General features: G+C 41.2%; 1 protein-coding gene across 1 annotated transcript in view; it reads right to left on the reverse strand.

Annotated features, from left to right (window-relative positions):
* LOC117506023 (regulator of G-protein signaling 9-like) overlaps window positions 1-23,095 on the reverse strand; it is a 150,383-nt gene that overhangs the window by 57,967 nt on the left and 69,321 nt on the right. Inside the window, exons 7-8 of the mRNA XM_034165562.1 lie at window positions 14,261-14,374; window positions 7,140-7,255 (exon numbers count right to left, since the gene is read on the reverse strand). Of these exons, the coding sequence (XP_034021453.1) occupies window positions 7,140-7,255; window positions 14,261-14,374 (230 nt within the window). The remainder of the gene's footprint in view (window positions 1-7,139; window positions 7,256-14,260; window positions 14,375-23,095) is intronic.

Here is a 23,095-nt window from a genome sequence, read left to right on the forward strand (position 1 = left end):
AGTGAACAGTGCCTTCTCAATGGCCTCTGGAGCTCCATATCGTTCCTCCAGCCTGGTCCAAATCAGTCTGAGAGCAGCAGATGGGTGGCTGATACTAACCGATTTCATCCTGCGTGCTAACTGACTTGACTCAGGGCCTAACCATTTAATGAGAAGGTCCACTTCATCATTGGCTGAGATATCTAAGCCATGTAACACACTGGTGAATGTTGCTTTCCAGCTGAGGTAGTTTTCAGGTTGGTCATCAAAGCGACTCAGTCCACTTGTTACCAGCTGACTCCTTATCAGAAACGTAGCTAGATCTGATATGTTGCCGTTTACATCCTGGCTGGGCATATGGTGTGGTGAGTAAGAACTAACCCCGGGTTCTCTTTTGGGTTGAGGCTTGTGAGTATTGGTAATACGATGTGTTACGCTGTGACTCTGTCAATCCGTTGTAATACAGGAGGCTGCCTATGTGTGTGAAGCGATACTGGAGGCTGCATAAGCGCTTGCGGTACAGGAGGCTGAATATGTGGCTGCTGTGGGCCGAAGCTTGCTGTATCCCATTGTCTGGAGGGGTGCTCGGTTGTGCTGGAGTGGAAGCATTGGGCCCATTAATGTGCATGGGTAGGCCAGGTAGTTGTGGTGATTGAGGGGTTAAACCCAATTCTTCTTCATAATCTTCTACATGAGTGTGGTTAGCAACATATTCGCTGACTTTTTCTTGCACGTTCTGTTTTTTGGGTAATGAATCAAAACTTGCCAAGCTACCACGAGAGCTTACTTCACCAGCAGCGGCTTCCATGACAAGTGCTTTGGCGATAGCTGCCTCTGCGTCTCTGTCTTGACGGAGTGCATCCAATTCAGCTTCAAGGCGAGCTTTCTCAATTTTTAGTTCCTTTTCTCTCCTACTGTAGGCTGCTCTAGCCTTAGCTGCTTCAGCATTTGCCCGTGCCTGCGCAGCTGCCAGCTGAATATTCTTTTTCTTCTTCTAATAGATTCCGGCAGGCTATACGCTGGCGTAGCATAATGCTGCCCCCCACAGGTAATAGTTAAATATTTTATCTTATGTTAGACTCTCAAATAGAGGTTGGTGGAATGGAGGAACTTAATCACAGCTTTGTCCACTAAATGCGAGTAACTGCCCTCAGAAAAAATTGACCTAAAAGAAAACACAGTCAATCCACAGTCTGACAAATCTTTAAACAATTTCCGCCTATCACTAGAATACATAGGACAGCACATTAAAACATGATGAACACTTTCCAACTGACCACACTGACACAACCCATCTGGATGTTTTCCAATCACTTTTAAATATGCTGCCAACCCACAATGCCCCAGTCTCAATCTAATCAATTTGACTTGATCCTTACGACAGGATGAGAAGAGGAGTCTCTTATTTTTAATCGAAGGCTGACACATAAAATAGTGCCTCCCTACCGACTCACTCTCCCACTGCTTTTGCCACTTCTGATCACTCAACTCTTTAAAAATACTATAACAATCAACCTTTCCCAAAGGGATATTAACATCAACTTTATTCTTCATAAGGGACTCTTTGGCCAATGAATCTGCGATCTCATTACCTAAAATGACAGAGTGCCCAGGAATCCAAGTGAAGGTTACACAACAGCCAGCTGACTCAACGTGATGGAGGCAAGACAGAATCTCTAGCACGAGGTCAGGACGAGCTCCTCCTGAGGCTCCGCCCATCAAAGCTTGCAATGCAGCTGCAGAATCAGAATAAATACGACACTCAGAAGGTCTGTTACTTTGTACCCACTCTAACGCCCACCATATGGCTGACAGTTCCGTCGAACATACAGAAGAGCAATTAGTAACACGGGTACTCTGCCTTATCTGATTATTCATAACATAAACCCCAAAGCCTGCCCTTTCAGAGCTTGGATCCCTAGACCCATCTGTAAAAATGTGACACATACTAACTGTATTCTGAGATATAAATTGATTTACTAGCTTGCTGGCTACAGTCTTATTCAGCCCCAGAAGGTCCAACTGAACATCTGGTACAGGCAAAACCCAAAAAGGAATAGGAGACCACACTGACCCTATCACCTTATTTCCCTGGACAGCCCTTTTAGCGACCTGCCGGACATCAAAAAGGAAATTAGATTTATCCTTCTTTTTAGTAAATTCATAACTCTCTTCCAATAAACACTTCGCGGATGAGTTATGCGCAAGTCCTGACAGCCTGTCCCAGTACTGAAGACCCAACTTCTCTCTCCTAATACTCAAAGGGGTCTCTCCCATTTCGACTAACAGTGCTGGGATAGGAGTAGTTCTAAAGGCACCGCTACAGATTCTTAGGGCTTTTGCTTGGATCCTATCAAGCTTGAGAAGTCTGGATTTAACCGCAGCACCAAAAACAAAACAACCATAATCCAGTGATGACCTTATCACTGCTCTATAAATCATGTGCAACGTTGACCTTTCTGCCCCCCAATCACTACCAGACAGACTACAAAGTACATTATTAATCTTTTCACATTTCACAACAGTTTTTTCTATATGTGTACACCACGTTAGTTTTTCATCCATCCACATACCTAAAAATGTAAAAACTTTCACCCTCTCTAAAGTCCAAAAATCATATAACTACTTTTTGATATAGAAATCTTAAAGCCCCATTTATTTGCCCACTGCACTATTTGGTTTAAGGGAATTTGAGTTTGTTTCATTAAAAACGCAATGTTTCTACCCCTCCTCCAGATGGCGCCATCATCAGCAAACAAAGACCTCCCGAATCCTACATTGATATCAGAAAAAATGTCATTAATCATAACATTGAATAAAACTGGACTAATAACTGATCCTTGCGGAGTACCATTAAAAATACTTACTATTTCAGAAAATTCCCCTTCAACTCTTACTTGTATAGTTCTGTCACTTAAGAAATCTTTGATCCATATGAACATCCTACCACAAATACCTGCATTATGTAACTTAATCAACAATCCCTCTCTCCACATACTATCATAAGCTTTCTCAATATCAAGAAACACTGCAACTACTGCTTCCTTATTGATTATAGCTCGTCTTATATCTTGGTCTAACACTGCAACTGAGTCCATAGTATTTCTTCCAATTCTAAAGCCATTTTGATAATCAACAAAGAAACCACCAACTTCTAAATAATAAACAAGTCTGTTTGTGACCATTCTCTCCATCACCTTACACAACACCGCAGTAAGTGCTATGGGTCTGTATGACAATGGAGAGGAAGGGTCCTTTCCTGGCTTTAAAACTGGGAGCACAATAGCTTGTTTCCAAGCTTTTGGCAAAGTTCCAGCATCCCAGATATAATTAAAGAGGACAAGAATCACCATTAAGACTTCATCGTCAAGGTGTTGCAACAGTTTAGCACAGTCATTTGTATCTACACTACCTTTCAATTTCCATCCTTCTACACACAAAAACTCTTTTCTCAATCTCAAGCTTTCTTCACTTAATAATTCTGAATTATGAACATCTTGGAATGCTTTAACACACATTCCAAATGACTATTCCCAGGAACAGGAAGTGACATCATACCACAATCTGAGAAATTACTGTCAAAATAAAAGCCCCTGTCAAAATATATTACCCGTGGCATCACAGTTATGAAATCGTTCAACCTCTTTACAAATATCTTTTCCAGAATTTTTGAAAACTGTAGTAACAATGAGATTGGCCTGTAGTTTGAAAAGACATGTTTGTCACCAGATTTGAATAGTGGTATCACCTTAAGTATTTTCATTTTGAAAGAAAATTTCCCAGTCATCAATGACAAATTACAAATATAAGTCCAGGTTTAACAATACAATTGATATTTATTTATTTATTTATTTATTTTTATCAATAACATATCAAGGTTGTCACTGTCAGTTGATTTTTTTTCCCTTTTAGCTTATGAACTATGTTAATAATTAAATTTTCATCGGTTTCTTTAATATACATTGAATCCAGAGTTGTAGTAATTGTTTTGTTGTTGTCCAAAGAACACATTTTTGAGGATACAATTAAATTTGATAAGTTTTTACCCACATTAAGAAAATAATTGTTCAAATGATCAGCAATAACTTTATTTTCTTTTACGATTTTATCAGAATCTGTATGAAAATAAGATGAATAATCTTTAACAATTGTTTTCTTTTTAATGATTTCATTTAAAATCTTCCAAGTGCCTTTAATGTTGGTTTTATTTTTTTTTCCCAATAAATCACAGTAATACTTCTTCTTACACGATTGCATAATGTTTGTTAATTTGTTTTTGTATGTCTTATATTTTCTTTCATCTTCTTTTGTTCTGAATTTTATAAACTGCTTGTACAATTTTTTTTCTTTTTACCTGCATTCTGGAGTCCCTTTGTAACCCAAGGTTTATCAGTTTTTTTTTGTTTTGTTTTTTTTTTTGCATTTTTTTTTTTTTTTTTGCATTTTTCCAGTTCTTGGCATAAACAGGCAATGTTTGTCATACAAGTTGGAAATAATGGAAATATATAATTCATATGATTTGTCAATATCCTCACTATAAATATCACACCAATCTTGATGTAGTAAGTCCCTTCTGAGGTTCTCAATTGTAACATCAGTAATTTTCCTTTTGTGATTTGCAGTTTCCTTTTGCTCATTTTTATCAACTGATGATTTGAAAGCTACAAAAACTGGCAAATGATCACTGATGTCAATAGTGAATAGTGCACCTGTTATGTTCCCTACAGTAGCATTTGTTAATATATTGTTAAGTATTGATGTATTCATAGTTATCCTAGTGGGCAGTACGGTGGCTTAGTGGTTAGCACTGTTGCCTCACAGCGAGAAGGTCATGGGTTCAATTCCCGCATGTGGCCTTTCTGTGCAGATTTTGCATGTTCTCCCCGTGTTTGCGTGGGTTTCCTCTGGGTGCTCTGGTTTCCTCCCAAATCCAAAGACATGCTGGTTAGGTGGATTGGAATCTTTAAATTGTCTGTAGGTCTGTGAGTGGGTGTGAATGTGTTTGTTTGTCTGTTTGTGTCCCTGTGACAGACTGGCGTCCTGTCCTGGGTGTACCCCGCCTCGCACTCTATGACTGCTTGGATAGGCTCCAGCCCCCCCACGACCCTTGATTGGACTAAGCGGTTGAAGATGAGTGTGTGTAATCCACAGTCCAAGAAAAGCAATACAGCAAAACTAACTTCCCAGAGTAAACCTAAACATGGTGTAGAATCTCTCAAAATTAGTCCCTTAAATGAAAAGACATCCTTATTCAAAGCGTTCCAGGTGACTCATGTTCCTTATGGATCGTCCTCTGGCATTTTCAGGTGTATCATTCGGTTTGATAAAAACCTTACAGTTTGTGACTCAGACTGAATTATTTTGGCCTGTTTTTAAGCAGCTTTGCTTGTAAATGGACATCAGAGGAATATCAAGATTAATCAAGGATAAGAGATGGGCCATGTATGTTCGCCCCAAGAGTACTCTTCAAGCCCTTAACCTAATCACTCAACCAAAAACGGGCACCCTCTACCCTGACACCGCACAGCCAGAAGGTACTGGACAGTACAAATCAGCATTCTATTCACTGTTGGGGCACAAACTAGAGGACACAAAGGACTCGCTTGAAGAGACTTAACCACTGAATTGTGACATGTGAAGTGCACACAATACAAACTGGGTGCTACTGGACATACAGCAGAAGGTCTAAGAAACTTTGACACAGCAAACAGTCCAATGAAATGGCCAGCTTATGACAAGAGATCCACAAAGGCAGGTCACGTGTTGAAAGCAAAAGTCTTTGTCCAGTGTCATAGCTGGGAGCAACCAAGTGGTAACTATTGGCTGAATGCTGGTATCTAAGTGAAGAGCACAATAAAGCATGAGCAGAGAGTACCACCACTTCATCCTCCAACTTGGGAAGAGTGGATGCTGATAGCCATATGAGCAGCTGAACAGTGATAAACCAGTGAAGAGATGGGCAGTGAATTGTGGGTGTACTTACCCCAAACCAACAGGCCACAACCCGACTCTTTCAGCCCACAAAGATGACTGTCTGGCCACAAGGCATAACACCTTGACAGCAAGGTACTGTTGGTTGTGCCTTGATGTGTACCCATTTGACTGGGGTGGTACCCAGAAGACAGACTCATAGTGGCACCAATCCTCCTAAAGGACCGTCTGCTAGCTGTGGGCAACTTTGGCATATATACAAAATGCAAATCAACTTGTGTAGCAACATCTTCCAACTCTGGTCTCCAGTATAGTTGGGCTACGGCTTTGCCACCACACAGGGCATGTGACTGTGCTATTGCCTTCCTCCAGGGGACAGCTCCACCCAAGGGATGTTTTTATTCACTCTCAGGACACAAAATCCAGGCCATGGGCAAGTACGTCCAGGAGGAGCTGGCTGCAGGGATACTACACTCTTCCTCATCACCCGTTGGAGCAGGGCTCTTCTTTGTGGATCAGTCTCGAGTGTCTCCCAATAGAACATGATCAATCTCTGCCCCGGATTGCAGTTGATCTCCAAATAAATATGACATGGAATTCATTTTAGGCATTCTAGTGGTTAGCACTGTTGCCTCACAACAAGAAGGTCATGGGATTGATTCCCACCTGTGGCCTTTCTGTGTGGAGTTTGCATATTCTTCCTGTGTTTGTGTGGGTTCCCGCAGGGGGCTCCAGCTTCCTCCCACATCCAAAGACATGCGGGTTAGGTGGACTGGAAACTTTGAATTGCCCATAGGTGTGAATGTATTTGTCTGTCTGTATGTGTCCCCTGTGACAGACTGGCATTCTGTCCAGGCTGAACCCCGTCTCATGCCCTATGACTGCCACGATAGGCTCCAGGCCCCCACTGACCATTATTTGGAGTAAGTGGGTACAGAAAATACATGGAAGAAATTCATTCTGATTTCTGTGTTTTCAACAATCAAGTCTTTGTGAGATCTTCAGCACACTGTTGGTGTTCACCAACCAGAGCTGCAGTACTCACAGTAATCTTAACACTGTCTGTTTATACTGTTTTTACCGCGTTCCATTTCTAGCTAAAGAGTTGCCATGGTTACCCACAGGTCACAGAAAAGGTCATGTAACAGAGATTAATGCTAAAAATTTCCGAATACACACCATCTGCAAGAGACTCAAGTTAAATGTGTGTGTGCTTTTAAACAACATACCACTAAACTCCTTCTTGAGAAAGACCTTGAAGTCGTCTCGTCCACGCAGATCGCTGAGAAGCTCAAACAAGCTGAAGGACCAACGCTCGACTCGCATCTTAGTAGGAACTTCAACTCTGTGCAGAAAGAAGAAGAAAACAATGAGGTCGAACTTCACAGCACCTGGTCTGAAATACAGGAAGTCAAAAGTCCAGTTGACTGTGAAAGTGTCTGGGACTGGTACGATACATCAGGCAACCACTGAAATCTGTTTGGGGAACGGTTGATTCATTTGTGCTGTCCGGGTGGTGGTGGTGGTGGGGGTGCATTTCTCCCCTTCATTAGTCATGGGTGTGTTCTAGACACAATGTGAAATACTCCAGAAACCAGAGTGTGTGTGGGTGCATATGAATGTGTTGTAACAACATGAAGTAACTGTCAATATTGATGCACTATGACACAAACTGATCTTTTCACATCTGTGACGATTCACCCAAAAGTTTCATCTCAGCAGTGCTAGAAAGCTGAACACCTCTGCAGAACAGCCTGCAGCACTTCATATGGAATTAAAAAAATCTAAGTAACCCAATACATCTTCCACCTAAAGCGTGTGGTCGAGTCCATCTTATCCTGTTCTTGAAGAAAAACAAAAAAAAAATATGCATGAGCAACACAGAGACATGTGCACAAGATGTGTGGTGTTTGTGCTGCACTTTAATGAGGTCTCTGCATTAACCATGTCTCTGCTGTCTGTCCCCAGAGTGTTTTAGTATCTAGTGCTATTACTCTGATTTGATCAACAAAAACAAGCACAACTCAAAGTTCTTGTTCCACACGGTGGCAACACTTATTCATGGACAACCACCTGTATGTCACTCTCCTTTTACAGCACAAGATTTCTTGGATTACTTTGTGAAGAAAATAGAAGACATTAGGTTAAACATATCCCAGCATGCCTTAACCCAGCCACTACACCCTGCTATTGATGTGAACGCCATAAGTTGGGTAATCTGGGGCACTTCCGTGACCGTGAAGAACGAAGGTTCGTTTCTTGGTGTTTTTATCTTCTTTGATGAAAATAAATGAAAATAAAATTGGGTGACCCAATGGAAATCACAACCCTAATCCTAACCGCATAAGATGTAAAACTGAATGTAAAGGAACTTCCGATGGGGGATTCTAAATTTCTGCCCACCATAATTAAACATGATCCCCACTCCTCACTCTACTTGGACAGCCTACCAAACACCTGGAAATAAAAATGTAATTCATTAACATTAACAGCTGCGCAGATGACCAAAAGACCTGAAAATACAAATTTAATTGTGTAGTTTTGGACATTAATAATTGAAATAAACGTAATTTGACGTCATTAAACGTGATTATGACGTCACAGAGCAATATTGTGCTGCTTATCTGACATTATGGTATTACTGTTATACAACCCCTGGCAAAAATTATGGAATCACCGGCCTCGGAGGATGTTCATTCAGTTGTTTAATTCTGTAGAAAAAAAGCAGATCACAGACATGACACAAAACTAAAGTCATTTCAAATGGCAACTTTCTGGCTATAAGAAATCAAGAAAAAAATTGTGGCAGTCAGTAACGGTTACTTTTTTAGACCAAGCAGAGGAAAAAAATATGGAATCACTCAATTCTGAGGAAAAAAATTATGGAATCATGAAAAACAAAAGAACGCTCCAACACATCACTAGTATTTTGTTGCACCAGCTCTGGCTTTTATAACAGCTTCCAGTCTCTGAGTCATGGACTTAATGAGCGACAAACAGTACTCTTCATCAATCTGGCTCCAACTTTCTCTGATTGCTGTTGCCAGATCAGCTTTACAGGTTGGAGCCTTGTCATGGACCATTTTCTTCAACTTCCACCAAAGATTTTCAATTGGATTAAGATCCGGACTATTTGCAGGCCATGACATTGACCCTATGTGTCTTTTTGCAAGGAATGTTTTCACAGTTTTTGCTCTATGGCAAGATGCATTATCATCTTGAAAAATGATTTCATCATCCCCAAACATCCTTTCAATTGATGGGATAAGAAAAGTGTCCAAAATATCAACGTAAACTTGTGCATTTATTGATGATGTAATGACAGCCATCTCCCCACTGCCTTTACCTGACATGCAGCCCCATATCATCAATGACTGTGGAAATTTACATGTTCTCTTCAGGCAGTCATCTTTATAAATCTCATTGGAACGGCATCAAACAAAAGTTCCAGCATCATCACCTTGCCCAATGCAGATTCGAGATTCATCGCTGAATATGACTTTCATCCAGTCATCCACAGTCCACGATTGCTTTTCCTTAGCCCATTGTAACCTTGTTTTTTTCTGTTTAGGTGTTAATGATGGCTTTCGTTTAGCTTTTCTGTATGTAAATCCCATTTCCTTTAGGCGGTTTCTTACAGTTCGGTCACAGACGTTGACTCCAGTTTCCTCCCATTCGTTCCTCATTTGTTTTGTTGTGCATTTTTGATTTTTGAGCCATATTGCTTTAAGTTTTCTGTCTTGATGCTTTGATGTCTTCCTTGGTCTACCAGTATGTTTGCCTTTAACAACCTTCCCATGTTGTTTGTATTTGGTCCAGAGTTTAGACACAGCTGACTGTGAACAACCAACATCTTTTGCAACATTGCGTGATGATTTACCCTCTTTTAAGAGTTTGATAATCCTCTCCTTTGTTTCAATTGACATCTCTCGTGTTGGAGCCATGATTCATGTCAGTTCACTTGGTGCAACAGCTTTCCAAGGTGTGATCACTCCTTTTTAGATGCAGACTAACAAGCAGATCTGATTTGATGCAGCTGTTAGTTTTGGGGATGAAAATTTACAGGGTGATTCCATAATTTATTCCTCAGAATTGAGTGATTCCATATTTTTTCCCTCTGCTTGGTCTAAAAAAGTAACCGTTACTGACTGCCACAATTTTTTTCCTGATTTCTTATAGTGTTTCTTAAAGCCAGAAAGTTTCCATTTGAAATGACTTTAGTTTTGTGTCATGTCTGTGATCTGCTTTTTTTTCTACAAAATTAAACAACTGAATGAACATCCTCCGAGGCCGGTGATTCCATAATTATTGCCAGGGGTTGTATATGTTGGTAATACATTTGTGGGCTCTAAAATGCACCAGGAAAAAAAATTCCTGTACATTGCATATCTATACGGTGGCCATTTTGAAAATAACGTCATTTGACGTCATTATGACGTCACAGAGCTTTTTTGAATGGCTTATCTGACATTTTGGTATCACATATCTATTGGTAATACATTTATAGGGTCTAAAATGCACCAGTAAAAGGTTTCCTGTACATTGAATATTTTCATGGTGGCCATTTAGGATTTTGGCCCCCCATGACTTCCGCCACACTTTTGAGAGGGTCACCCAATTTTATTTTCATTTATTTTCATCAAAGAAGACAAAAACACAGAGAAACGAACCTTCGCTCTCCAGGGTCACGGAAGTGCCCCAGATGACCCAACTAATTACCCCAACCCCAATTCCAGTGAAGTTGGGATGTTGTGTAAAATGTAAATAAAAACAGAATACAATGATTTACAAATCCTCTTCAACCTGTATTCAATTGAATCCACCACGAAGACAAGATATTTAATGTTCAGACTGATAAACTTTATTGTTTTTGTGCAAATATTTGCTCATTTTGAAATGGATGCCTGCAACACGTTTCAAAAAAGCTGGGACAGTGGTATGTTTACCACTGTGTTACATCACCTTTCCTTCTAACAACACTCAATAAGCGTTTGGGAACTGAGGACACTAATTGTTGAAGCTTTGTAGGTGGAATTCTTTACCATTCTTGCTTGATGTACGACTTCAATTGTTCAACAGTCCGGGGTCTCCGTTGTCGTATTTTGGGCTTCATAATGTGCCACACATTTTCAATGGGTGACAGGTCTGGACTGCAGGCAGGCCAGTCTAGTACCCACACTCTTTTACTACGAAGCCACGCTGTTGTAACACGTGCAAAATGTGGCTTAATTATCTTGCTGAAATAAGCAGGGACGTCCCTGAAAAAGACGTTGCTTGGATGGCGGCATGTGTTGCTCCAAAACCTGGATGTACCTTTCAGCATTGATGGTGCCATCACAGATGTGTAAGTTGCCCATGCCATGGGCACTAACACACCCCCATACCATCACAGATGCCGGCTTTTGAACTTTGCGCTGGCAATAATCTGGATGATCTTTTTCCTCTTTTGTCTGGAGGACACAACGTCCATGATTTCCAAAAACTGGATGTTGATGTTTGGCTTTCGCTTTGCATAGTAGAGTTTTAACTTGCACATGTAGATGTAGCGACAAACTGTGTTAACTGACAATGGTTTTCTGAAGTGTTCCTGAGCCCACGCGGTAAGATCCTTTACACAATGATGTCGGTTTTTAATGCAGTGCCGGCTGAGGGATCGAATGTCAACAGACATTCAGTGTTGATTTTCGGCCTTGCCGCTTACTTGTAGAAAGTTCTCCAGATTCTCTGAATCGTCTGACTATATTATGGACTGTAGATGATGGAATCCCTAAATTCCTTGCAATTAAACATTGAGAAACATTGTTCTTAAACTGTTGGACTATTTTTTTTCATGCAGTTGTTCACAAAGTGGTGATCCTCGCCCCATCTTTGCTTGTGAACAGCTGAGCCTTTTGGAGATGCTCCTTTTATACCCAATCATGACACTCACCATTAGTGTCCTCAGTTCCCAAATGCTCATTGAGTGTTGTTAGAAGGAAAGGTGATGTAACACAGTGGTAAACATACCACTGTCCCAGCTTTTTGAAACATGCTGCAGGCATCCATTTCAAAATGAGGAAATGTTTGCACGAAAACAATAAAGTTTATCAGTTTGAACATTAAATATCTTGTCTTTGTGGTGTATTCAATTGAATATAGGTTGAAGAGGATTTGAAAATCATTGTATTCTGTTTTTATTTACATTTTACACAGCGTCCCAATGTCATTGGAATTGGGGTTGTACATAGATTTACAGAGTTTGATAGTATCTCACTAGTCTACAAAAAGCACAACCTGTTTATTTGATCCTATGCCAACAAAACTGTTTAAGGACCTGTGGCCCACTCTTGGGCCGACTGTGCTTGAAATTATTAGTCTCTCATAAACTTCTGGATCTGTTCCTAAATGTTTCAAATCTGCAGTGATTTTGCTCTAAAATTCTGGGAAAAGTGGTGTCACGGCAGCTCGTGGACTATCTTACTGAGAATAATCTCTTTGAGCCACTGCAGTCTGCTTTTAGAAAATATCATTCCACAGAGACGGCTCTCACTAAAGTAGTGAATAATCTTCTATTTGCAATGGATTCGGACACCACTGCGGCTGGGAGTGCCCTTGCATGGTTGATGTCATACTTGACCAGTCGACCTCACTGCGTTTTGTATAGTAAAACTACCTCTAACCTTAGTGACATGAAATTCGGGGTTCCACAAAGTTCCGTCTTAGGCCCCCTGCTTTTCTCCCTTTATATAGCACCCCTTGGGCACATACTGTGCCATTTTGGGATTACCTTTCGCTGCTATGCTGATACTCAGTTATACATGCCGATAACTGCTGGTAATCTCATCCACATAAAATCCTTAAAGGATTGCCTTGCATCAGTGAAAAGCTGGATGTGCAGCTTTTCAATGTCCTACTTTTAAACTCTGACAAGACTGAAATGATGGTTCTTGGTCCAGTGAGACATTGGCATGAATTTGACCAGCTAATGCTTAGCCTAGGCTCGTGTGTCATACATCACACTGACAAAGTGAGGAACCTTGGGGCAATTTTTGATCCTACATTGTCTTTTGAGCTGTACATTACAGATATTATGAGGACTGCTTTCTTCCACCTGTGAAATATAGTGAAGATTCGTCCCATCCTGTCTATGCCTGATGCTGAGACCCTGATTCATGCGTTTTTTTTTTTTTTCCTTCTTGATTGAACTACTGCAATGTTCTATTTTCTGGTTTCCCGTAGTCTAGCATTAGGGCTCTCCAACTGGTTCAAAATGCTGCTGCCAGACTAAGCAGAAAGTCTGACCACATTACATTCATTTTGGTGTCTCTTCACTGGCTTCCTGTCCCAGTGAGATCAGATTTTAAGGTTCTGCTATTAACCTATAAAATTATTCATGGACTGGCACCTCACTACTTAGGTGACCTAATTAAACCTTACGTACCGGCCCAGGCTTTGCATTCTCAGGGTGCAGGACTACTTTGTGTCCCTAGGGTGAATAAAAAGTCTGCGGGTCACAGAGGTTTCTCTTACACAGTAGAATCACCAGTGTAAAGCTAACACTGACCGTGCTAAATTAACACTGACAGTGATCATATGGTCCTACTCTGGGACCATATTCTCACTGTCAGTGTTAATTTAATTGTATTAATTTAACACTGGTGATTTTACTGTGTATCATGCCCCTGTTCTGTGGAATGATCTCCCTACGTCAATAAAACAGTCAGATTCTGTGGAGATTTTCAAGTCCAGACTTAAGACGCACTTATTTTCCCTTTCATATGGCTAGCATACTGGCATAGTATAGTTCTATGCTTTTTACTCTTTTAAATTAATTTTATTAGTAAACAGAGCAGGCTGTGGCCTCAACTTTATCTAAAGTCTGGGTGTTTTAGTGAAGCTTAGGGCTAGCGGCCGACGATCACCTTAGTATTTCTTCTTTTTTCTTGTTGCTTAATGACAAATTATACTGTATTTGTTGTCTTTCTGATGGTTGATTCTGTTTTTTTTTCGCTCTGTCTGAGGTGCAGCTCCATCCAGAGATGGGAGTGGGTGGTTTCATCTGAAATTGATGGGATCTGTGGACCCCCCCGCAATTCCCCTACACCAGCATGGACGCCCAAAATTTCCTGTATGTTTGTATTGTCAAGTGTGTTGGTATCATGGCCCAAGCAGAGGGTGGCCCCTTTGAGTTTGGTCTGCTTGAGGTTTCTTCCTCAAATCATCAGAGGGAGTTTTTCCTTGCCACTGTCACCTGTGTGCTTGCTCTAGGGGTTGTTAAGGTTAGACTTTACTTGTGTGAAGTGTCTTGAGCTTAAAATAAAGCATTCTCAGTCTGAAAACCAATGTAACACATATGCACATGGAGGTCTACCTTCTCATGTTGAGAGTCCAGTATGTATGGTTGTCGGTTTGCCAGGGATTGCTGGGTAGACAGGGAGCCAGGAACGGGTCATGGTTTTTGTAGGTTGTGACATACTTCACCAGTCTGTACAGACAAAAGGATTATCAGACTTATGGACTGATACATGGATTTGTGAAAGGAACATATCCTGGAAATCATGGCTCAAGTGCTCGAGCAGGTTTTTCAAATTAAACTAAGATCATCAGATTTGTTTCCAACTATATCCTGAGCAAGAAAACAAACCCAGCACTGTGCCCAGTCCCAAAATAAGCATGAGAAAGAGCCACTGGCTGCAAAGACTTTAGCCAGCAGCGTGCAAAGCAAAAGGAATTTTAAAAAGAGGACAAGATGAGTACAATGTGTGTTGGTATTTTTTTTACCAAATAAGTAGAAGAAATGCTATAATTCTTTCTTTTTTGTGCCGTTTGTCCGGGCCACAGTGGCTACAGACCAAGCAGCTTAGCTGACACTTCACTATCATCTGGAGGATCCCGAGGTGTTCCCAAGAAAGCTGGGAAATATACTTCCTCCAGCATGTCCTGGGTCTTCCCTGGGGCTCCTCCCGGTTGGGCGTGCCTGGAAGACCCCCCTAGGGAGATCTTCACCAGATGCCCAAACCACCTCAGCTGCCTCCTTTTGAGGTGAAGAAGCTTCTGCACCTCAAAAGAGTGTGCATTAGTGGGAGTACAGGTGAGATGCTCAAATTACCGGCCCATTTACACTCCTGTCCTCCAGCAGAACCATCTGTCATGCTTAGTTATCACATGACAGGGTAACATATGTCACATGTCATAGAATCCAGTGGACGTTGACTTTGTTTGACCTTTACTTTGGAGACCAAACATTCAACACAGTCAAAATTATATAACGGCTGAGGGGATCCTTGTCATTTGATTGGTGCTTTGTATGTCACATGTCATGGATTAATTAATCCCATTTGTGTTGCGTTCCATTTAGAGTGCGGCTTGGTTCCATTTAGAGTGTAAATTTGGTTCCATACGTTTGGTACCATTGCAGTCTGCACGCACACACACGCACGTGCACATCCTCGTGCACGCGCGTACATGGAATCACACATGCACGTGTGTGCACACATGATTGCGCATGTACGCATGTCCTCGTGCACGTGCATGTGCACACATGTGCTAGTACATGCGCGATGTGCGTGCGCCCACACATGCTCACATACGCACACGCGTGGCCACACACACACACACAACATGCACGAGCACGCACGCACACACAAAACAAATCCACTGTGCTGTCTGGTATACAAATAATGAATGTTTATGAGTTCAATGGTATGAATATTTCATGAGGTGAAAGGTGGAACAAACCATTCAACGAAAGAAAGAATGTAAAAACATTAATTATTTATTTGTTTTATATAACGGCTAAAATAGATCCTTGTCATTTTATATTTTATTAATTTATAAACAACAGAGAACGGACTTACATTTTGGTGTTCCACTGCTGCTAAAGTCCAAATTGTAACGTGTAGTCCAGTAATGCTGTGCACTGACTTTGGACTTTAATTAAAAAAAGACTTTGTGTAGTTCCTCAGTCCAGCCAAAAATCACGTCAGCGTTTCATGTGAACAGGTCTTCATGCATCCAGACGGCTTACAGCGGAGTGGATTATATGTGTGTGTGTGTGTCTTACAAGCAGCGTCAGTTAGTTCAATCAAATTATGTCTCAGGAGAGTCGTTATCCCCCGTGCACGCACATACACATGCAACCTGGTCGGCGCTTGTTCGTGCGTGTACTACCAAAAAAAAAAAAGTGTGTACGTCCTCAGTGCAGCGACAAAAAATCACATCAGAAATGAGTCCAGCTTTTCTTTTTCTTCCTGCTAACAGCCTCCAGACAGCACAGTGGATTTGTTACGTGTGTGTACATACCATTCAACGAGGCAAAGCCAATGTTTGTACCATTGAACTCATAAGCATTCGTTATTTATATTATTTATTTATTTATTTATTTATATTTCCATTTATTGATCTTATTTGCTCAATCAATAATTTGTAGGATTTTTTTTTTTTTTTTTTTTACCAAAATGGGAGCAACTTTAACTTTTGACTCCTGTACAAACTGAATTTGACCTTTGTCATCATTCTTTCTGTTTTCACTCCTGATTAGAATCAAAGACGATCACAAACCCAACACAACCAATGAGTCAGTGCTTCTGTCGTTGTGCGCCCTGCTCACAGATGTAAGGAAGAGTCATTTACATTCACAGCAGAGGTCCAGCCATGAGGTGGACCTCTGTATGTGAAGTCATGAAAAGGAAAGCAGGTTTGACTTATTGTTTTGATTTATAAATCAAATTAATCCGGATAGAATAACTACATTAATGTCATCTCTGACATTTTTACAAAGTGAAAGCATAACATATATCTTTTAATTTTAAAATAAATGCACTAATTCTGAATGTTTTGAACATTAACACACACAGATGCCAAAAGGCGTTGTGGGTAAACTGAGCCTCCCCTCATCACTGATTGGTTGATGTAAAAACCAGCACATAAGTGACTGGAGCACGTGTTGGTTTTTACAAAAAATGTGTATTTGCAAAATATGTAATTTTTTCATTTGTGGAAAAAAGGCATTTGCAAAACTGAAAATTCTGTTTGTTAAGTTGTGATTCAACTCAACAACCGTGTGATATAACTTGGTGCCATTCACACTACCATCCAGTAGATGGGTCAAAATGCATAGAACACTACCACTGTTTTTTTTTTTTTTTTTTTGCAGCCTGGCAGCCAGGTCCCTTCTGCTGGGGTACCATTGAGCTCAGCTCCTCTCAGCTGCCTGACTGCTGCAAAATACATAGCAGACAGGAAACAATATGTATGATTTTAGGGTTTAAAAATGTTTTTCATCATTACTAACTATTAAAACATTAGTGGACTAAATTAGCGGAACAAAATTTTGTGTAAGCTAATTGGTCCACTGTTGTTTTTTGAAGTTAGCTTAAAAGCTAATCTGCTAAAAAAAGTTAGCCTGATTCGGCCTCATTCCTGCTGAGTCGTGTTATGTGTGATGGCGTCTTTAACCATCTGCATTATTAATCTGCTGCTTTCAACCAGCAAATGAATCAATATTTTTTCTTCTGAACGCCAACGTATCCTTTGACAGCACTAATTTGAACATACATGACAGATTTAGCACTCGGTCGATCATGACAACACAGAATCATCTGTATCAGTCACCATGTGCACGATACCTATTCAGTACATGTTCTATATCCTGTGCAACACATTGCCATGTGCCGTGCCATCAGTGCTAACCACTAAACCACCATGCCGCCATATGGGTGGCACAATGGATTAGTGGTTAGCACTGATGCCTCACAGCAAGAAGGTCATGGGATTGATTCCCGGCCTTTCTGTGTGGAGTTTGCATGTTCTGCACGTGTCTTTGTGGGTTTCCTCCGGTTTCCTCCCACAGTAAAAAACATGCTTATTTAGGGTCTGCTCCTTTCTCTGCCCCTGACCAAGGCAGCGTGTACATCTGGAGTTGGTCCCCGGGCACTGGACTGTGGCTGCTTACTGCTCCTAGTGGTTGGATTGTGTCTAACTGTAATTAGGATGGTTAAATGCAGAGGACAAGTTTTATTGTATATATATATGTGCAATGACAATAAAGACTGTATTCTATTCTATTCTACAACCCCAATTCCAATGAAGTTGTGACGTTGCGTAAAATGTAAATAAAAACAGAACACGATTTGCAAATCCTCTTCAATCTATATTCAATTGAATGCACCACAAAGACACGATATTTAATGTTCAAACTGATAAAATTTATTGTTTTTGTGCAAATATTTGCTCATTTGATAATCAAAAGCTTGGGACTCCGACGAGGGCGGTCGCATCTCCTCCACTCTCCCTTATCTCTGCTTTCTGCTTTAACCTTCAAGTCCCTACTTCACCAGACTGTGAATTCCTCAAATTATATTGGATACTGGATCTATTGGACTACTATTGGATTTACCATGGAATTGATCATCTGGTCTCTGAACGCTATTGACACCATTTTTTCTACAAGAAGGTCAGGACTGGGGGATCCTCCCTGCCCAGATGGAACGTATCCTGCGGGCTATGTTCTCGACTCCTGGAGTTCTTGTCGTGTGGCATGCTTGGCGCCTTTCTTCATTGAGGACATCGAGGATTTATTCATTTTTGGTCTTATGGTAGCAGGTCTGGTACTTTTTGGCTTATGTGTTGCCCTGATCTACCAGAAAATTGGCAAGACGGCAGCATCAAGAACCACGGCCCCTCGTTTGTCTGTCATGATTAACGAGGTTGGCAAGGCAGTGTATTCTCAGACTGCGATGACTCTTGAACTCAGACGCAAATTGGATGACATCTTGGAGCAGATGCGTGCCTTGCAGTTGAAGTTGAAGGTTTCGGAGGCCGGTGAATATTCTTACTTCATAATTGGGATTTGGTTGTTCAAGTAGAATTGTTAAAAGTGTTTTTCACTGCTCAACCACAACACTCAAGGCTTATCAAGCCTGAAGGACAAATTGCCTGACTGTTTTCCTCCAGAGGAATTTATTCAGGCCTTGGTGAGATTATTCAGCTCCTTTCTTATCTCAACCCACAAAGACAATAAACTGACAGACTTACACATGGACAAAGACTGAAGCATGCCCCATTTTTCTCTTCACCTCCGTTCCTGCCCCCCCATCACACACCCCATCCCAGCCACCGCTCACACCACCCCTTTCCCTTGCGGGGGCTGCGCGGTTTTTAGCTGTGGCAGGTCCCCGTTCCCCCCAAGTTTCTTGCTTTTATTTCTTCCAGATTGGATTATTGTAATGCTTTGTTTTCTGGTTTACCGCAGTCCAGCATCAGGGGTCTTCAACTTGTTCAAAATGCTGCTGACAGACTTCTGACATGAAGCAGAAGGTTTTAATGATGTTTGTGAAGCACCTTGAGGCGACTAGTCGTGATTTGGCGCTATATAAATTAATAAATTTGAATTTGATTTGAGGACAAATGAATAGAGAATCTTGAAAGTTGAATTCTGAGAAATGCCCAAGTTGCTCAAAGGGCAAACAAACAACTTTTACTTTGATAACCCTACAGAACATGTTATTGTATAAACGTTCACTATATTCAACATTTCCAGGTCAACCTATTGGCAGTTAAACTAGAAATTGCACATTTTTCGCAATTTCACAAAAGTTAATGTGTTAGGTGGCACCCCTAAGTCTCAATGGAATTCCTCACAACTTTGCAAAAGTCATTTTTATGTTAAATGGAAAAAAAATGCAATGCCAGCCAAACTGATATTTTGAAATTAAAATTTCCCATTCAAATTTGATGCACCCTAATATATATATATAATCCTTTGCTCTAATCCTATATTATACAGATTTTCAATTGCACTGTCCTGTTGGACTGCACAGGACTTCCTGATGAAATAGTGTAGAGGAGGCTCTTCTTAATAAGAAGACCTGAAAGTTCAGCTACAATTTGCCAAAAGGTACATCTGATATGCCAACATACATTTGATGTTTTGGTGAAATAAAATCCTCCTCTGTACCTCTTCATCATGAAGCTGTATAACTAGAGATACAAAATGTAAAACCTGCACTGTGCACAATTTCTCTAATCACAGCCACAGAACCTGTATCTTCTTCTGGGTTGTCTGGGTATCTTGGTGGCTTTCCTCACTCTTCTTCTTGCACAGTCACTCAGTTTTTGAGAACTGTCTACGCCACACAGATTTACCACAGAGTGTCACACTGTTTGTATTTCTTCATAACTGATGGAAATAAATTTCAAGACCTATTCAGTGACTTGGAAATGTTCATGTATCCATCCCCAGACTTCTCTGGAGGAAACTGGCAATAAAACTGATTATTTACAGGTATTATACCCAAGTGTCCCATTACTTATGTAACCCATCATCTTGGCTGTTATATTTTTAATTAATTTATAACAAGTTGTAGAGATTTGCTTATTATTTTATCAAGAATTCTGTACTATATATTGCCAAATTCATCCCACTATAAACTTGGCAGTGTTAAGGGCCCCTTCGCACATAGTACGAATAAAGTACAACTCAGGGCGACTCATGGCGAAACAGCTCGTATGATTGAACCACGAAACATCATGCCAATGGGCAGGCGTGCACAATGCGGGACGACAACACAACGCGGGAACACAGTTTTTTCTTCACAGCAGCTGCATGATGTGTAACCACATCATGCAGCTGCTGTGACCCGCCGTGTTTTTTCCTCTCAGGATTTTCCAGGCTCAGTGTGTTACATGTCATGTTTTTCCTGCCGTGTTACTCCAAGTTTCTAATGATGACGTTATCAATCGTGTGTTTTCCTGCAGTGTGAGCTCCTGCTGTGAATACATGACTTCAGTTATGTAAAGTGGATCATACAGGGTTTTCCACGTCACGCTTTTTTGTCTCTCGCTCTAACATTGACATACATATTCTGTTATTCTGTCTGGTGTGTAATCACACGCAGCGCTTCACTGACACTGTTAATTATCTGAGTCCGTTCATCTCCGCGCTGCGTAGTGATTCTGAGTTAATGTAACTGTGGTTCTCTGAGTGCAGTTTCCCAGAGAATGTGAGCTCCTAAATTGCTGCTTGCATCTAAGCCTAGAACTTGGAGCTGTCACCTGACTCTGTAGGTCTGCCACACTTTAGGGTGTGTCATGTAGAACAACAAGGGTAGGTTGAAAAGTTCTAAGGCTCACCAAGAAGGAGAAATGCCATTTCAATAAAACTTGGCATGCATTAAGTTCAACTCTTCTGATGACTAACTGTGTTTTTTCTTCCAGGTTGTGAGGTAACTGTGTTTTTTCTTCCAGGTTGTGAGGTAGTTTGTGGTTCATAGCCAAGTTTGAAAGTTCGTGGTAGATGGAAACGGCAAAAATGGACAAAATCTGGCATCGCGGTGTGATTAAGTACCTGCATAAGAAGGGGTTAAAGCCCAAGGACATTCATGCAGATATGGTTGCTACATTAGGGGATGAAGCTCCCTCCATATCTACAGTGCAGAAGTGGGCAGCTGAATTTAAGAGGGGCAGAGAGAGCCTTGAAGACGACCCAAGGTCTGGGCAGCCTGCAACAGCCACAACCCAGAAAAACATTGACCTTGTTCATGAAATGGTGATGGACGACAGACGATCGGTGATTAATCAGCTAGCAGATGCTGTGGGAATATCCCGTAAGAGAATTAAACACATTCTGCATGAAGAACTTGGAATGTCAAAGGTGTCAGCTCAGTGGGTGCCACGTCTTCTGACGCCTGATCAGAAATACACCAGGCTAGTCATGTCAAAGGCAAACTTGGTGCAATTTGAAGAGGATCCAGCCAATTACATGGAACATTTTCTTACCCAGGATGAGTGTTGGGTTCACCACTTTGAACCAGAGACAAAAAACAATCAATGCAGTGGAAACACCCAAGGTCACCACCTCCAAAGAAGGCCAAGGTCGTTTCGTCTGCGGGGAAGGTCATGGTTTCAGTTTTCTGGGATGCCAAGGGCATTGTGTTTGTGGACTATCTTGAAAAGGGACAAACCATAAATGGACAGTACTATTCTAACCTACTGAGACAGTTACGCGGGGCTATCAAAAAGAAGCGACCAGGAAAGCTGATGAAAGGGGTGCTGTTCCATCAAGACAATGCCCCAGCTCACAAGTCAACAGTGGCCATGGCCACTATCCATGAGTGTGGATTCGAACTGGTAGATCACCCACCATACTCCCCTGACTTGGCACCCTCGGACTTTCATCTGTTCCCAAACCTGAAAAAAAAACTTGGCTAGGAAGCGCTATCGGAGCAATGATGAGGTGATGGCTGCCGTTGAGGACTATTTTGACTCTCAAGATGAAAGCTTCTATGCCAAGGAAATCGAAGCACTCAAGCACCGCTGGAAGAAGTGTGTGGAGTTACAGGGAGACTATGTAGAAAAATAACCCTGAATTTGTTCAATTCAACAACTGCATCATAGTCAGCCTTAGAACTTTTCAGCCTACCCTCGTAAAATCCTGAATGAACAAAGACTGTGACCCCGAAGTTTGATCTGAACTGGACTCCTGAAAGAACTGCAACTTTGATCTAAACTCCAATCTGGAATGAACTGAGACTTTACTTCTGAACTGAACCTCAGAATGAACTATTCACTTTAGTTTAGACTTATTTTCATTTCCAGATGTGTGCCCAAATGTACCTTCACTATCTCACCTGCCCTCTCATTCTCCCCCACAGTCCCAGCAGCTCTGCAGGCTCGCTTCCCTGGTTCCATTCCCTGTTTCGTGTCCCTGTCTGTCCCGTCTGTCAAGTCCTCATGGTCCATCCTCCTTTTGTCCCTCCACTGCGCAGTTCTTTGTTTAATAAACTCTTTGTCTGCCTTACTGCTCCTGCAGTTGGGTCAACCATCCAAACCCGGTTCTCAAACTGTAACACACAGTTTGATTAATGGTGAACGATATTGGTATTCTTTCTGTATGTATCTATAGCTATCTACAATAGTAATATTTCTTATTCTGAAGTATCTTTAAATCCTCCTTCCAAATATACTCAACAAATATATGGACCTGATTGACAACCTGAAATATGACAGAACATCTGTCCATGATGGGGTGGGGGGTAAGCTGTCCTAGGCAGTGGTGGGCACAGTTCCGATAATCCAATAACCGATAATTATCGAAGATAATGTTTTCATTATCGGATTATCTTTTCAGATAACTCTGAAAACCATTATCGGACTAATTATCTTCCGATAAATTTTTGTCTGATAATTTTTAGACCGTTAACGTGGT

Source organism: Thalassophryne amazonica, unplaced genomic scaffold (assembly GCF_902500255.1).
Source record: "Thalassophryne amazonica unplaced genomic scaffold, fThaAma1.1, whole genome shotgun sequence".
In the NCBI taxonomy this organism is placed as follows: Eukaryota; Metazoa; Chordata; class Actinopteri; order Batrachoidiformes; family Batrachoididae; genus Thalassophryne; species Thalassophryne amazonica.